Source organism: Amblyomma americanum, chromosome 2, assembly GCF_052857255.1.
Source record: "Amblyomma americanum isolate KBUSLIRL-KWMA chromosome 2, ASM5285725v1, whole genome shotgun sequence".
Lineage (NCBI taxonomy): Eukaryota > Metazoa > Arthropoda > Arachnida > Ixodida > Ixodidae > Amblyomma > Amblyomma americanum.
In genome coordinates, this window is record NC_135498.1 from 72,113,896 (window position 1) to 72,132,279 (window position 18,384).

The 18,384-nt window shown below is 46.7% G+C and overlaps 1 protein-coding gene across 1 annotated transcript in view; it reads left to right on the forward strand.

Moving 5' to 3' along the window:
* The window catches only part of LOC144119741 (uncharacterized), a 32,544-nt gene extending 17,823 nt beyond the window's left edge, over positions 1-14,721 (forward strand). The window contains exons 4-7 of the mRNA XM_077652288.1: positions 8,729-8,817; positions 9,882-11,046; positions 14,181-14,254; positions 14,602-14,721. Of these exons, the coding sequence (XP_077508414.1) occupies positions 8,729-8,817; positions 9,882-11,046; positions 14,181-14,254; positions 14,602-14,721 (1,448 nt within the window). The remainder of the gene's footprint in view (positions 1-8,728; positions 8,818-9,881; positions 11,047-14,180; positions 14,255-14,601) is intronic.
* Positions 14,722-18,384: the final 3,663 nt, after the last annotated feature.

The following is an 18,384-nucleotide window of genomic DNA, read 5'->3' on the forward strand; positions in this document are numbered from 1 at the left end:
CAATAGTTCGAACCACAGCACTGTGCATTGCGTCTTGAGGAAGGGAATAGGACATGTGCTTGATGTCGATGGACAAGGCGTTGACATTTTTTAGTCTGTGCTCCTTAAAGAAATCGGACACAACTGCTGTGCTACGCACTTGGAAAGGGTCCCGGATTGTTAGCTTGTAGAGGCTCTTTTGAAGGTAGGAGCCATGGGGAAGTTGCCATGTGCTTTTTTCGCTAATAATGACCCAAAACGGACATTCATTCTTGTGGGGATGCTGGATTAAGACCGAACTTTTGTTCACAGCAGCCGCAAGCTTGTCCAGGCCGAGCCTCTAACACTTTTGCAGAGCTTCCTTTTTTTTACCTTGTTCGGTCTTTGTCTGTCCCTTGTGTCTGTCCGCTCATTTAGTCCTCTTTTTGCGCTGTACTGTTTCCTGCAGAAAATGGCTTGAATATGTTGCCAACGGCAGCAATATGTGACTGCACACAAACGTAAAAACGCCTTCAAGTGGGCCGAACGCATCGCTGGCGCCGTTAAATGCTGGTTCCAGCAGCGAAATCCGCTTGGAACGACAAACGCGCTGTCCAGGCCGGATAAAAGCCGATGAACGTTGTGTCACGCAAAGCACCGAGAGCGGCGAGCGATGAAGAGCACGCTGACCAGCTGGAAGACAAACAGCTTGTGGAATTAGGTCAAGACGAGAAGGCAGCCAGAGAGACCCAGCGAGATGTCGAGCGGAATTAACAGGAATTAACATGTGAATTTAAGTTTTCTCAGCGGGTTTCTATCGTAGTCTTGTTGGTTTAGGGGAAAAATGTTTCTGAACAACCACCGTCACCTCTTGTGGTTGTTGCCCCATATCGTACTGCTCTGCTGGGCACCCTCAGGTCAGTAATTAGGAAGCACCGGCGAGCCGTTTCCTCCTCTGGTTTTCAGATGGGTTCTGAGAGCTACAGAAACAAGTTGCTTCCTTATTAATTTAAGACTGAAGTTTAAAGTTCGTATATGCTCTCAGTCATGTCATCTGGGGCTGGATAATATGGTATAATGCATGTTGTGAGTTCATACGTTCGTACAGAAAATGTGGTCGTGTTCTTAGGGCTGCATAACTTACAGCTAGCAGTTTATTTAGCCAGGCGCCACATGCGATGATAAGTGCGTCGCAGTAATTGCTTAACAGGTTTGAATAGTCTATGTGCTGGGCTTCAGCTATAAGTAATGTGTGAAGAAGTAGAAAAAATAACATTCGATCGACTGTCCTTGACCATGTTGTAAGACGCATGGGTGGAGACACACTGGCCAGAGGCGTAGGAAGACATGCCCGCTATAGCTCTTCCAGTAGCAACAAGACAACTGTACCGGGAGGCGTCCATTCTCGCCTCTTAATTGAACCTGTCATGTGGCTATAAACCGGTATCTTGATGGCGAAGCAGTAGGCTGGTCTGGCGTCCCTATAGTTACTTCGTTTGTTAACTCGATAGTTGGGTAGTTCCTTCAACGCCACATTTAGCGTCCGTTACCGAGCCCCGTACAGTGCCCGCGCTTAGAAATGATAAATAAAAATTGTCGCTTACCGCACGCCTGTGGCATGATTTCGCTCAACAGTTCCCAAGCGCCAAAAAACTAAGGCCCTTCGATAACTTCCAGCTTCGGCGGCAAAGAGAAAGTGCAAGTATTTTTTATTTTTTTTGCTGCACAAATTTCGCCGCTTGGCCGGTAGAAAACGCTGCGATCCCAAGCACGGCTTGGAGCGGCGTGTTTGGTACTTTTATCTGGGCTGCGGCGTCTTGAGCATTTCGCGTGTCGTGTCGTTACCTGCATTTTTTACACCGTGACCGTTACCGCAGGAACGCGTTTGTTTAATCACAGCCGTTCTAGTAAAGAATAGAAGGTTTGCTGTCACATGCCTGTGTGGGCACACTGGGAAGAAGCTGACAAGGAACATCACACCATGATAATGACAACAACATGGCTGCCATACGCTGCGTGTTTTGCCCATTCAGGAAAATTGATCTCCCTGCCTAGAGAATCATCGCAGTACCCGTTTTACTACTTCCGTGCATATTAGTAGCTGTTGACTGTTATGCTAAGTTCAAAAATTAATTACGAGCCGCAGAGGTGGTTCAAGTTATCGCACTCGGCTGCTGATCCCCAAGAATCGGGTTCGATGCCGACCTCGCCGATCACATTCCGATGAAGGTAATCCTAGTGGCCCGCGTAGCGTGCGATGTCAGTGCACTTTAAAAAAACCTCAGGCAGTCGAAATTACCCGGAGCCCTCCACTACGGCGTCCGTCATCGCCAGGGTGGCATATTAAGACGTTTAACCCGATAAATCTATAAACCGAACAAAATGTATTCTTGATGTCAACAAAAAAGGCTCAACATATTTTCCGCTCATGACTTTGAATGTACACTCTCTTTCATATTTCCTAAGGCGACTTCAGCATATAACTCTACCTAAAGCTGCGGCATAGAACACAAAATTTATTGCGTCCACCTTCAATATAACAACACGCCTTAGCACCTGACGGCGCCGTATGCTTTGACTTATTCGGTATATAAGGTAAGGGCTGTAGTGCATCTTGAATATTAGGGGAAGAACTGCTGCTCCATCTTCCGGGAGCCCGGGGGTATCTGCCAGCTCTGAGCATGAAGAAGGAGGGAACAAGAGGAGGCGGAGGGAAGCTTCTGTTCGCGCTGCTCCGGGGCATGTGTTACCGCGCGCGGTGCAACTGGCTGAAGCCTAGCATGTGAGGAGCGATGGTCATAAAAGCATGGATGCCTGAACTGTCGCTGAATTGCGATTACGAGCAATGCCGCCGCAGTGTAGCAGTAGGCAACAATGACCTGGGAGCCAGGGTTACAGCGAAAACAATTTTCTCCATTATTCAAGACAATTGGCGGGATATCATACATTGCGACACCACAGATTTGCGGCAGCATGGTGACAACAATTCAGCCATCGCGTTGACAGTCAGCGAAACGAGGGTGTAGCTACGCCAGCGAAACCGTTGCAATGCGCACAAAAGGATTCGGACGTAAACGCGGAAGGCGCCTACGTATGTGACCGATCGGGATGAAAAGTGAGACATCCATCGGGACTCGACATATTGAGGCGTTTCCCGTGAAGGGGAGGGCCAATGTCTGACACAGGCGAAGCTTCTCCATTGCCAGTGAGGGACCTCCGTGCGAGCAAGTGGCGCTCACCGCCGTGGAGCTATCTCGTTGCCGACCATGTTACCGTCTTTGCCATGTTGTGTATTTCCCTCTGAAGCATGCACTCTGAGGAGCGCGCATTGCTCTCCACGTTAGGAGAAATGGCGAAAAAATGAAAAACAAAATGGTTTTAAGGAAAGGAAGTGACGCAGCAACTGTCTCAGGTATCCTGGTGGACATCCGATCCGCGCCGTAAGGGAAGGGATAAACGAGGGACTGAGAGAAAAAAGGAAGAAATAGGTGCCGTAATGGAGGTCTCCGGAATAATTTCGGCCAAGCGGGGATCTTCAACGTGCAGTAACATCGCACGGCATACGGGCGCCTTTCGCGTTTCGCCTTTATCGAAACGGGGCCGCAGCGGTCGGGTTCGAACCCAGGTACTCTGCGCGGTCCTGGGCCAAGATCACACAAATGCATTCAAATGCGTTTGGGTAAAAATTCAACAAAATCTCACTCCGCGATCATTTACCTTCACTCCCCTCCCCGCACCGTAGTTGAGTTTCAATAATTGCTTCGATGGTAAGTTTTTTGTTAAGACCGTTAGACGTCCGCCACCAGCTCTTCAATAAAGTAGAGTTTTTCTTTTTATATTCCGCAAATCATAATGAAGTTTGGTGACAATTTCTGGGTACTTCGTAAATGAGCTGCTGCTTTATTCTTAGTGGGCGAGTTTACATAAGACAAAGTTACTTTCTCCGCGTCCCAGCTGACATGCTGCGTGAAAACTACGAAGTATAACATACACATTAGCGCGGTGGATAGCACTTTGTGCCGTGCTTGCCCCACTGTTGCTCAAGCCATTGAGTGTTAGTTTTACGTCGTGACCCTGCATCATTCTGGCACAAAGTGCAGTCGGAAAATGAAAACCGGCATTATTCCTTCTGCGCTGCTGTTTAGGCTTTCAGGGGGAAAAAACCATATCTTCATTAGACATATATCATGTCAATTGGAGGTTTATTCTCTAAAACAGTATAACGGCGAGAGGTCGCCGTCATTCGACACCGCGACGGTGGACGAGATAGTGTTCGAGAACTGCTTGCGTAGCCCACATGTGGAGCAAAGCCAACCTCCAAAGATAGCTTCCCATCCTTGCTACCTCTGCACGTCTTCAACATGCACGAGGAGCCTCCTTACAGAGCACGTAAAACTTGAGAGAGATATCGCAAAAAAGTGGCTGGTTATATGAGGAAAGACATTGTGCAGACGAAAGAGCCTTTCTTCTATGAACTAAAAAAAGGCAGCAGTAATGCTCGGAGGCACCGGATGCCGGGGCAGCAGCGTGAGTTGGAGTGCCGGTAAGCAAATCGATTTACTGCGCCTCTCTTAGTTCGAAATCCCTGCGAATCTCATTGTTGACGCCCACATCCGAGCGTCCACGATCTGGTCCCCGGCTCATCAGGGCCTGTGGGGGAACGAGAAGGCGCATGCGACTCACTTTCCGGTCGATCGCCGCTGACGCGCCTCCTCCTCGCGAGGAACAGCTCTCATCGGTTGACGAACTCACAGCATTCCATGAAATCATTTCTCATTATAAGCTCGGTCGTAAGACCTATCCAGTAGCAGATATACAGCTGAGTACGTAAGAGGAAATCAGGTGGAGGAAATTGCAAACCGGGGTGTTTCCAAACCCCCCACTGTGCAGTAAATGGCATCCAGAAGTCTATAATCCTAGATGTAAACACTGGAATAGCATTTCAGATCCAGTCCACATGGTCTGGACCTGCCCTTTCTATACCGACCCGAATAGAAATGTACAATCCTGGGAGATCTTATTGAGCAACCACGAAGCAGAAGAACAACGCAAAGTCATCGGTATCGCCCTGACCGCCGCCGAGTCCCAAGTGATTCCGGCCGACGGTTAGGGGAATGAATGGGGGTTTAGGCTATAGCCTTCTCCCCCGTCATTTTTCACGGGTACAAATTAAAGTTATTTCTCTCTCGCCGCGAAAGAAGAAGACAGGAGTGCGAGAGAGAGAACAGAAAAGAACAAAAGAAAGAACGTGTGCCTCGCATATCCTGCTGCCTTTTTTCTTGTTCCCCAGGGCGTGTACACTCCACATGGCGCTCTCAAATCCCTCCAAATGCCACTCAGGAAAGCATCTTGGAAATTATAAAGGCTCACTCGGTGACTTCGATGGCACTCCCTGAAGTGCCCCAATTGGCGACTTAAATGCTGATGTCATCAAGAACAATCGACTAGTAATCTAGTAAACAACTAGTAATCAACTAGACAAGAACCCAACGTAGTCTACATCGTCACGAAATACGTAGCGCTCAGCAGGCAGAGGAGTGTGACTATGATTATGCTTTGTCGCTACTGGGGAATCCCTGCGCTGTCACCACTGTTGTGATGTTGTGGTGGTTGCGGTATAGCGGTCACGTTAGCTGACAGTCGGCGCAGCGTCCACGCAAGGGCATTCCAGCCGAAGAAAGTCGACGTTGCACCGTTATGAAAAGGGCTATATGCAGGATGTTTAACCTAACACTTCACAGTTTTTAACAGCAGGCTTCTTGAGTCATAAGAGCGCTTTATTAAGGCATAGCATTGCCAGCGACGTAATGTATCATAATACAGCTAAGACGTGCGAACTAGAAGACTGTTTAACTAATGCTGAAAGTTAACTTTTAACTATTTCCCTTTGGCTCTTCTATTAGAGAGGCATTTGGCCCACCGCAAGCAATATTCATATCAGTTCTTATAATTTCGAAAACGCGGGAACCTTCGGCGCTGTGGCCGAACAAATTTGGACTAATTGGAGGAGTTACGTGCACTGGAGAAGTTGCTTTGCCTGTGAGCTTATCGACTAAGTATATATTCTGGCGCGATGTAGGCGAAATACGTTTGGCCACAGCGCCTAGGGTAACGGCGTTCCCGAAATTCTGAAAACTGATATGCATTTTATTTAGGGCTGGCTACACACCTCTCAATAATTAGGGAGCCTGACAGTAATAGTTCGTAAGTTATATATTCGACAGAAGTCAACCAGCTTGCAGTTGTTAGCATGTCCTCGCAGTATTCTGATGTACTACACCGGTGGCAATGCTATGCCGAAAAAGGCTGTCTTCTAACTCAAAAAGCCTGTTTCTAAAAATTGTTTGAAGTCTTAGAAGAAACACCCTGTATAGAATATTTCTATGGAAATACGAAGGTTCGGCGCGTTGATCGATAGCGGGACGGCTCCCCGAGACGGGCTTGCTTGAACAACGAATGCTCGCTCAATGCGTCTCGCTCTCTCCTTCTCTCCTCGCTTTGGCCTCAAGCGCATTCTTTTCATACACTTGGCGGTTGACCAACGGTTACATCACCCGCTCCACCAAGAGGGCCCGCACTGGCCCCCAGTCAAGCCCAATCGTGTTCCGGCCAGCATTGAGGCGAGCTTGGGCTTGACCGATCCGCTCAACAGGAGGCCAGCGGAGAAAATTTATGTCTAAAAGATCGGGCAGAACAACTCATAGCCACGCAATGCCATGACCAAAAAAGGCATAATAAATTGCAATGAACTTGAAAGTGGAGCCTCTGATTGGGAGGAGAGCTCCATTAGAAAGACTTCATAGAAATGACTTCACAAAAGTTTATATTTCGCAGGCGCTTCGAATGTGGCAGAGTTTTCGCACTTTCATTTGCAGTTTTCTCAGCAACTTTTCCGCGCTGAATAAAACTCGTGGCTAGTATTCCCTAGGGTTAACCTGCACGTCTTACTTTGTATGATACTACCATTTAGTGTCCCTTTAACATATGTTGTTCACATGTTAGTCCGCATTTAAAGCAGCAGACGGAAATACACCAAGTATTTTGTGTTCTGATTGTCCTAAACAGTTAACTTTCACGTTTCAGCCTCTATATGTCAGTTCGAAGCGTTTCAGTCGGCTTCATCCAGTTGAAAGAGTGAACAATGTTGTAAAAAATCCGTAGCCACCTGCTTCAAAACTTGTACGAACAAATTTGAGCCAGCCTAATCTTAATTCATGCAGAAAAGAAGCAATTAAAAAAATATCAGCCTACAAAAGTTCTCCAGGCTATATATAGGGATGTAAGAGTTTGAATTCGGACGCTTCGTCGCCCGTTTTGCCTGCGGTCGGGAAGAGAAGCTAAAGAAATGAAGCAAGAAATTTTCTTATGCGTTTGGAACACTAAGAGAAACATTACTGAGCGTCCAGTTTCAAGCTGCTTTATTTTAAGGAAAGCTGGAAAATCCAGCACATTGAATTTCGCTTTCACATTTCTTCTTTTCTTTTCAAACAAGCAGAGGCATGAACAACACTTGAATTACACTGCCGTAACAGTGCACACAAATATGGATCTCCGACCAGAATTGAGCGCTCAAAAATTACCGTGTCTGACCATGGCCGGCCTCAGAACTTGGCGGGAATAAAATATTGAAAGCGAAATAGTAGGTATAGTCAAAAGGACAGAGTCGTTCGGTCACAAGTGCCGTCATCCGACTAGTCTTGCAGGCTTTCAAGGGCGGTTCTGAGGAATAAAGCGGAATTTAATTTTTATTGGGGCGGATATCCGCTTAACACTGCTTTAGCTCTCAGCACGTTTAAAGGAGGAGTCAAGATGAAGCTCAAGAATAAAAAAAGTGGCGCCGAAAGGCACCGCCAGCTTGAGTGATGCGCTGAATGCGGGAGAATAAGTGGTGTGAAGGCTGAGCACGTATTTAGATGTCGCAATACGGAAGACAAAGTGCGCCAGTTAAATGCTTTCGCTCTGATATAGTCAGGTTTCATAAGGAGTAGCACACGGAATAGAAATGGGTGTGGGGAAATAAAAATTTGTATGCCACAATGCTCGGTTGTGGTCACTTAAGCCACAGAATCGTTTTTGGGGGGAACACCCACTGTGGGAATTCAGTATCCTTTGTAGTTCTGCAGGTGCATGCTAAACACAGAATGATGGCTTTGTGCGCACTTTGAAGGGAGTACCGCCAAGTAAGATCAATATCGGCAAAGAAAGTGGCGCAATAAATGAATGATCAGGTGTAAAAATGGGTGAATAATGAAACCAAGTGCATAATAAAGGCGCAGAAAAGCATCCATTATGTTTGAAAATATTGGTTAGCAAATCCTTGCAATGCATACTCAGTGAGACTACGTGCGAGATCCCAAGTGCTTAGGAATTTGTTGCAAGATAAATGCGGATCCTGATGTACTACGCGGTCGCGGAGAGATGGCTACGTAACATCTACGCCGATAAATTGCCCGAGCCCTTGAAATTCACCGGAAAGCGAAAAACGCGAGAAAGAACAAGGGCAGTGGGGCTGCCCCGAGTTCCTTCGGGATTAGAGACACGTTCACGAAGCGCAGCAGGAGGCTTAACATAACTGTACACACACCTATTATCTTTGTTCTTTCATTCTGCATCGAGAGACAAGGTTTCTGCGGGAGCATTTCACATGCAGAGTACATACTTTTTTCTTCTTCTCGTCAACTAGTGATTAGACAGCCGGAGAGGGCTCCTATGTTCCCATTTAATTTTTTTCATTTTACAGTGTCTTGCCTGTTTCATTTCGCCGCATAAGAGGAGTATATAAGGACTCTCCCTCCCGGCACACTTCAGCAGTACACTCTCACCTCTGCAGGCCTGGAGCAAGCAGCAACTATGGTCGCCGTGAGTATACCTCCTGTTTGGTATTGCGAATTTTTGAGTGAAAAGCTTTACATATATCGCAGACTTCAGTTATAAGCCTTACGGTGATTTGGACATGAAATTTTCAGTGCTTAAAAAAGAGAAGTCAGGTTGCACCGCTGTTTTTTGGACACAAAAAATGGCATCCTAGGCTCAGCTTTTCGCCGGATATTTTTGAACGAAACAAGGGCACAATTTACAGAAAAGCATTATGTATCACAACAATAGCAGCAAGAAGTATATAATTTAAACATAGTTTTTGTCATAAATACTTTCAACAGAGCCTGTAAATTCAGCGCAATACTACCAGAATTGCTACTTCTGGAATCACTGAAGCCGAATGCACCAGGGTATCGCTAAAGCTTGTGGCATGACAAGGAGCTTTTGTTCATAACGTCGAAATACCTTTTTCTCTGAAGACAACATAATGATCCTACACCGTCCCTGCCATGCTCTTGAAACTAATAGTGCATGCCTAGTATGCAGAAATATTCACAGCCCGCCGCCTGTGTAATGTGAGTCGTGATATTACCGTTCCTACGGCACTATTTCATTCCTGTCCTTCAAATCGATAGGATGATATTGGTGATAAATGCATTGCACCCTGGTGCATGGGCAGGGGTGAAGGCAGAAATGAAAGGAAAGGAAAGTAAAGCTATATTATCCTTCCAAAAATACGAAATCGCTGGTGTCTTCATGCTCCGACAGGGTGAGTCTAGTAACGTTTGATGACTTTTGTACTGGAAGCTTTCGAAAGCCACCTTGAATTCGCTAATCTCTAAGAACGGCATAATCATCCTCGTAGTGACTTCGCTACCTGCTGTGCCTTTCATTTAAGCTGTTGGCTGACTACGACGTGTTACGATTGGCAAAATTACGCTGCGGAATCATAACGCATCCGTATTACACTAAGCGGAGCGTGAATATTTCGTTTTTTTCGCGCCAGCTGTGCTGCCTAAACATATAACGCGATAATATGTCTTACAAGCATACACTTAGAGCACCTTCGGCAATACAGTTAGTACAAGCACGTGATTCTTTTCTAGTTCCGTGCAAGCCTTATCCTGGCCCTCGTAGCTAGCGCTCTGAGTCACCCAGTCATCACGACCGGCGTCGGACTGAGCCAAGGTGTCGCTCTGGGAGCTTCCTACGTTGCTGCTCCAGCCGTGACCCGTGTTGACACCTACCACGCTGCCCCAGCTGTAGCCACTGTTGCTGCTGCTCCAACCATTGCCAAGGTTGCCACTGTCCAGGCCGCTCCAGCTGTTACCCGCGTGGACACTTACCACGCTGCTCCAGCCATCGCCACCGTCCAGGCTGCTCCAGCTTTGACCCGCGTTGACACATACCACTCTGCTCCAGCCGTCGCCACTGTCCAGACTGCTCCAGCTCTGACCCGCGTCGACACCTACCACACTGCCCCAGCCGTCACCGCCGTCCAGGCTGCTCCAGCTGTCGCCGCCGTCCAGGCTGCTCCAGCTGTGACCCGCGTTGACACTTACCACACTGCCCCAGCCGTCGCCACAGTCCAGGCTGCCCCAACCGTTGCCAAGGTTGCCACCGTTCAGGCTGCTCCAGCTGTGACCCGTGTTGACACGTACCAGACTGCCCAACTCGTGGCCGCTGCCCCAGCCGTTGCCAAGGTTGCCGCCGTTCAGGCTGCTCCTGCTGTGACCCGCGTTGACACTTACCAGGCTGCTCCGGCCATCGCCACCTACCAGGCTTCTCCAGTCGTTGCCGCTGCTCCAGCCGTCGCCAAGGTTGCCACCGTCCAGGCCGCACCAGCCATCACCCGTGTTGACACTTACCACTCCGCTCCAGCTGTCGCCACCATTCACGCTGCTCCAGCCGTCGCCACCATCCAGGCAGCTCCAGCCGTTGCCACCGTTCACGCTGCCCCAGCTATTACCCGCGTTGACACCTACCACGCTGCCCCGGCTGTTGCCACTGTTGCTGCTGCACCAGTTGTGGCTGCCGCTCCAGCTGTGACCAAGATCGCCACCATTGCCCACGCCGTCCCTGCTGTCGCCACCCTCCATGCCACTCCCATCGTGGCCGCCGCTCCAGTCTACGGCTACGGCATTGGAACTCTCGGCTATGGTATTGGACACTTCGGTTACGGTCATGGTCTTGGCGCCTACGGCCTGAACTACGGTTACGGGCTTGGCACTCCCTTCAACTATGCCAACCTCCTCCTCCGCAAGAAGAAGTGTAAGTAGACCATTTTTTTTTCAGCGAAGGCACGTAGCGGTTGGATATTTATGATTGCAATAAGCGCTTTCAATGTCCATGGGGTGCACTTCGACTCCTTCATGATGGTCATTGAATTTGTAAAGAGGGTGATCCCTTGAATTTTTGTAATTTATCTGAACATTGCGTTCTGCTGCGGTAGGAGCAGGGCTATAAATTGCATAAAGTCAGCCCAAACTGGATCGAATATGGAGCAAAGTGGAACAAATATTTTTCTGGCCTCCTTTCGTGATCTTTGTAAAACGATAGAAGAATCTTACTCTCGCGAAATTCCAAAGTATGGAAATACTATCATAGCAACTGCTTTCATTCCCTGCAGCTTAAGTTGAGTCATAAATAGCTCTCATGTATGTATTGTGAATGGTGTTAATGAACAAAATATTCTGAAGTAAGGTATTAAGGAGGTATCTTTTTCTCGTTAAGCCTCAAGAAACAAAAATTTTGGAGAATCATACGCATCAGACTTTTGGTGTTACGAGAAAAGCTAGTGAAAGGAACTCTTAGGTTGAAATTTCCGGCTACTTGACAAAAGAAAACTAACCATCTCTTTCTTTTCTTTTCAGAAAATCATCTACATTACCAAGAACGTCATAGCTGCTCTTTAGGTGCCAACATTCCTCAAGTCGGTATTTATAATAAAGTAACATTTGAGGCAAAAATACTGTGTCTGTTTCATTATTTGAAGTAGGTGGAATTCAGAACTTTTAATTTTCTCATCATAACAACAGAGGGACATATATAGAATGTATATTGGGCATTAAAAAAGGAACAAGAAAAATAGTTCCTTCATTACTAATATATCGCGGGTATAATACAAATTGTTAAATAAGAGATGTGGCCCTTAGACTACAGGGAGTTTGCCAGTGCAAGGTGGAAAGAATTCAATAAGGGAAAGCTACTAAAGCCACCCACAGCCGGGAAAGCGGACCCGTGGAGACATCCCAGGTCGCCCCTGGGAAGTAGCGGTAATGGTGGGCTGCATGAATGAGATATATGGCTGTCAGGAAATGGGTTATGTGAAATGGGACGAGAATGCGGACAGCTAGTTTTTTGCTCAGACCCTTCAAATTTGTCTTGACTACCTTACTTACCTGTCTGGAGAGGACAGGGAGAGCGTCAAGATTATTCAGTGGCGTGGCCCCCACTGACGGGATGCCCGACCACCCACCGACGCAACGGGCCCCGACTGCCGCAGAAAGGAGAGCCTAACACAGGGTTAGCTATCTGGAGCCCCTCCACGACGCCTGATTCCACAGCCCGTTCCAATCGCAGACCAAGTGGTCGGTTATTCCCACTCAAGCGAGTTGTTTCCATCCTACTAGGTACTAGTCGTCGAGTGCTTTTCGCGGTTTTTGAGACACCAGAAGTATGTATGTTGATATCCTTGCATTAGAAGCTTAGATCGTCAGCCTATCGTGACCAGCCCTCCGAACCATGACCTAACACCTCCAGTGGGATTCACCCGCGTTTGCAGCCAACCACCCATCATCATCTGACTACAGTCGCCGCATGGAAAAGGCCTCCCCCACGCCTCTGCAATTAACCCAGTGCTTTTTTTTCCTTTATTTGTTCTTAGTTTTCTGTAAACATAAAGCTAAAGGATCAGAGACAAACGGTACTGTGTAAATGCCTACGTCCCTAAACCCTTGCTTTGTTTGGAAACAACGCAATTTTTCAGAACAAAAAACACAAATTCGAACCTATGAAATTCAAATGCAGCAACTACAAATACAGCAATAAAATAACATTACATACAGAGTTAATAAAGGAGCATTACAACAAACATAATACTTCAAGCAAAATGGTAGTCAAATTTATCAACAAACCAGACATAATATCCCATGTAAAACAACACACACGTGTCTTGCACGAAAAGGAATCATGTATTAATAAACTGAAAATTGTTAGCGGACAGAAGTCACCATTAGTAAGAAAAATTCATCAAAACATCAAAGAGTGGAACATTGCTCAAATAAATATTTAACTAAGTCTGTCTAAACACTCCGGTTGAAGAAGTTTCCATTTCAATGTTAACTTCCCTATTTTGATTTAGAGGGGAGGGTATTTTAGGTATTTAAAACTTTGTTGGCCCTAGTTGGTTCTATGTCGTGGCATTCTATGTTCAGTTGCTCTAAAAGTAAAGGATTCATTTTGTTTTCAAACTACAATTGCTCCAAAAAAAAAACGCGATTATCCCTTCTCTCTAGATAAATGTGCATTGCAAGTTCATAAGTATATAACCGATGCATATAAAACACGATGTGCCTTTCGAAGAAATCTCTGGTTGGTTTCCCAGGATTTAAGCCTTCTATTGCTCTAATGGCTTTCTTTCGAAGGGTTTGCCGGTTGCGCTCACACTACGCCTGCCAACTTCTTAAATTATCCGCCCACCTAACCTTCTGCGACCCCCTACTACGATTGCCTTCTCATGGAATACACCCCGTTGCCCTCAAAGACCAGCGGTTATCTTGCCTTCGCATTACATGCACTGCCCAAGTCCATTTCCTTCACTTGATTTCGGTTAGGATGTCATTACCCCAGTTTGTTTCCAAACTCCGCCCGCTTGGGAACAGTTGGGTATAAGAGTTAATGGAGAACACCTAAATCATCTGCGTTTCGCTGGTGGGATTGCCTTGCTAAATCACTCGGGAGGTGAAGGAACTGCAAATCATGATCAATGAGTTAGACAGGCAGAGCAGAATGGTAGGTTTTAAAATTAACATGCAGAACACCAAAGTAATGTTCAACTGTCAATCAACGGAACAACAGTTCACAATTGGCAGCGAGGTGCTAGGGCAGGTAGTGACAGCTGGACCAGATTGTGAGAGGGAATTAACTAGAAGGTTAAGAATAGGTTGGAGCGCACATGGCAGGTTCTCTCAGATCATGAATGGCAGTTTACCTATGCCCCTCAAGAGGAAAGTGTACAACAGCTGTATCTTACCGGTACTTACCTACGCAGAGAGACGTGGAGGTTAGCGTAAAGGGTTCAGCTTAATTTAAGGACAATGTAGCGAGCCATGGAAAGAAAAATGATAGGTGCAACGTTAAGAGACCGGATCCAACCAAACGCGCACTTCTTATTTTTCCCCAAGCTTACTCCACACCCACAAAGGAGGGAGTGTTCAAGGCAGATCTGGACGGCCACATACCAAGAACCTGGCATAGGGTGAGATGGCCCGAGCCTACTGCGTCGGCACTCCACAACATCATCGGGTTTTGCGTTTGGCCGTACTACGATCCTCTTCCTCGGCGTCCCGCAACAACTTTTACGGCCCTGTGGCTGGCCTAAGACCGCTTCCCCGAGACGTCGCTTTAGAGCCCGGCTACTATAAACCCCCGCGGCGCGGATTTGGTTTCTCCGGAACCATAAACCGGCGCGTCGGTAGCCAGACGTACAAGCCCCTTCGTGCGGACGAAGGTAGCATGTATTTGAAAACCTTTGGCGCTTGTACATGCCTTCCGTGCCAGATTCCGTGAGTCCAACCACCTAGGCCTGCCTCCACTCAAATATAGGGCCTCGAGGGCGCAACTGGCCCTCACAGTTGCGTGGCAGTCGCTGCCACTCCCATGGGGTTTGCATCCCCAGAGGATGAGTCCCGGCCATTCCCATCCCCACAACCGGCATTCCAATAGAACAAACCCTAGTAGCCGAAATAACACCGGCCAGAAGTTGTAGGCGCGGGGTGGGGGGGGGGAGGGGGGGGAGGAGGCACGAGCAGGCTACGCAGTCGGATTTCCCCTAACAAGAAAGAGACATTGTGGGATTGTAAAAAGAGTGAAGAATAATGTGTGCCTGCAGGTGCCAAAAAGAAAGGGACAACAAATTTTTTTTTAGTTTAGAAGGACTACGCCAGTGTTTCGTGCCGGCCCACAAAATGATTGCCGAAGACGGCTGTCCAGGCTTAGCCGATGAGCCTGCAGTGTGCTACTTGGGGTTTCGGTTTTTTATAAAATTGCTCTGCAAATATGACGCAACATTTTTCGCTCTGCAGTATTTGTTCTGTTATAAGAGTTTAAAATATGGCATCTCTACATGCAGCTATAAGAGTCTTAAATACACACATAATTTATAGGCACTGCTGCATTGTCCTCACAACTTGTTCACACAAGATTTCTTTCCTTTGTCTGATAAAACCGCAGCAAAAGACTAAAAGAACGTCTTGCTGGGCAAGTTGGTACATCTTTGGATTACAGGCGCGAAAACAGACAGACCGAAGCATTCTTTATTGCTAAGAAAAGAAGCATGTGTGTCAGCGACACGTCCATATCGTTGTATAGGGCAGAGAACGATTTTTTCACGCGTTCGCTGTCATATCAGATTGGAACATGATGGTATTCCTTGCGTGTCAGCGGGTATATATATGTTTGTCGTGCCTTTGAATAAATCAGTTGTGAGTGGCGCTCCGTCCCGTTTATCTACCTTGTGGTCTGTCTGTTTTCGCGCCTGTAATCCAAAGATGTACCAACTTGCCCAGCAAGACGTTCTTTTAAGCTATATTTCTAGTACAGTGGGCCTGTCTGTGTGTGTGTCGTCTCCATGTTTTATTGACCAATGGATTTCATGTTCCGTGGCTACCACCTGTCGTGCAAGGAATATTGCCTTCTGTATCAAGAATGGACTGGTGCCTGCTGAAGTAAGTGCCCTTTTCCGGCCTATTCTACCCTCCTGGGGCCATGTGAAGCGGATAAGTAGGATCCTCAGGTCTGAGTTATGGCGTCAAATCCGCCTGCTAAATGATCTTCTACGTGTATCCTGCCAAAAGCAATATCCTACCTGGCTCGCTGACAGAAATCTTCGCTCCGTGAAGACGTTAGCTTCCCAAATGACTGAACAACTTTGGGTGTGCATGTTAGACAAGCTGCTAAAGGAAAGAAGTATGAAGAAGAAGAATTGTGGGGGAGGTTTAGTGGTTGTGGGGGACATTCATCTGCCTGAGGAAGTGTCATCAGTGCTTCAAAAGGGGCCCAAGTTTGGACTGGAACCACAAGTGCCGCCTCAAGAACTGATAGCCATCAATCGTCGAATCGCCAGTAAGGCCAATCCAGAGGAGCATGAAAAGTGTCTACTTGAGGGCGTGGACTGCCTGCTTAAATCCTGTAACCGGGCACCTGTTCGTCATAAGGGAACTTCACCCCGAGCTATTGTGTCTTTCTTTAAGAACAATAACCTAAAGCTTTTACAAGCAGATAAAGAAGGTGGATTTGTAGTTTTATCGGAAAATAATTTCTCGGAAAGAGCAACCCGGGCAATTGATAAGAATTTTTCGCCTGTCAAAGTGAAAGCGACAAAAGTTAAGAACAGAGCTGTTGCATTGTGTGAGCAGCTCGGTTTAGTCCGGTTGAGCAAACAGATTGCCAAATGCAAGAATAATGCATTAAAAGTGTTCTTTTCAGTAAAAACGCACAAGCAAGGTATGCCCTTTAGAACTATCGTTACTGAAAAGGGGTCATGGCAGAGGCTGCTTAGCCGGTTCTTGTTAGATAAGTTGGGTAAGCTTGATATAGAAGACCCCTTTCTTACCAAAAAGTCCGATCAAGTGTGTGAATTCTTTGAATCGCATCGTGATGTTGGACGCGCCTTTTCGGTAGATGTTGTGGATTTATTTTATTCTGTTCCTCACGAAGCCTTGTTTACTGCTGTCAGAGATTGCATTGAAAGTAAAGACCCTATTTCCTTTCAAAATACTGCGGGTGTATCCATCGATGACTTTTTAACCCTTTTACAGTTTTATTTACAGTCTACCTTCGTAACGTTTGACGAGCAGTGTTTTCTGCAAAAAGCTGGCATATGTATAGGCTCCTGTGTTGCACCGGTTTTGTGTAATATTTTTCTTTCCCAAATGGATCAAGTTTTGAACCAGGTTTTACCAGCCAGCAAAGTTTTTAAAGTGTTCAGATATGTGGACGACTTTTTAATCATTCTTACCAAGGACGGAAGTTTAAACTTCGAAGAAAGTGTGCGTGATGTGTTATCCTTATTTAGACAAAATGGAAATGGCTTAAGTTTTACTTGTGAAGTTCCTGAACGTAATGTTTTACAGTTTTTAGATGTTAGTTTTGATTTTTGTGAGGAACAGGTTTGTTGGGCGTATGATCCGCGCGCAAAAAAGGGGCTTCTGCCATATGATTCTGCTCACTCCAAGCTAATAAAAAGGGGGATTGCTACACTCTGCCTCGAATCCGCTATTAGAAAATCATGCTCTCACAAGATGCAACTAAGTTTCCAAAACCAATTGGCTAGGCTGTCTTCAGCCGGGTTCCCTGGTTCGCTCGTAACGGCGGTCGCAGAAAGCCTACTACAGAAAATAAAAAGAAAGGCTGTGAGAGCTGGCCAAGATGTCCCTCGAGAAGAGGTGGTGCGACCGGTGGTGGTGCCCTATGTGCACAAGTTATCCCACAATTTGAAAAAGGTTGCGAGCAGGCATGGTGTGCCGCTTGTCTTTTCAGCCCCAAAAAAGCTCGGAAGCCTTTGTTCTCGCATTGAAAGAGAACGAAATGATGAGAGAGGGTGTGGCACCAAACATGGGCGATCGTTCATGAAGTGCACTGAAGGTGTGGTCTATGAAATCCCCCTTTCGTGCGGCCGCTCCTATATAGGGCAAACTGGACGCTGTGTTAATGAGCGAATCAGGGAACATGAAAGAAATGTGGAGCAAAATAAGGAAGGGCCAAATTTGCCTAAGCATATAAGGTCTTGCCCGTCACGCTCTTGTGAGCCATGTTTTTCTGGTGTGCGAATTTTATCAAGAAGTAAAGACACAAAAGCCAGGGAAATAATCGAAGCATTCTTTATTGCTAAGAAAAGAAGCATGTGTGTCAGCGACACGTCCATATCGTTGTATAGGGCAGAGAACGATTTTTTCACGCGTTCGCTGTCATATCAGATTGGAACATGATGGTATTCCTTGCGTGTCAGCGGGTATATATATGTTTGTCGTGCCTTTGAATAAATCAGTTGTGAGTGGCGCTCCGTCCCGTTTATCTACCTTGTGGTCTGTCTGTTTTCGCGCCTGTAATCCAAAAAAGCAAAAGACTAAATAGGCAAACGCTATATATAACGACCTTTCAGTCTGTAAAAAACGTCATTATGCTTACGACCGTTACGCTATATTTCTTTACCCCAGATGCGATTAGCTGCATCGCAATAAAGTCTAGCTGCATGCAGTACGGGCATGTAGAAATATGTAAGTACGCCTCCAGTCATTTTGGCCTTAAATCTGCCGACGTAAACTCTAGTGGACTTAGCAACTGACACGTGGTTTGTTGAGACATCAGCACAGCCACATCCGCAAAGGA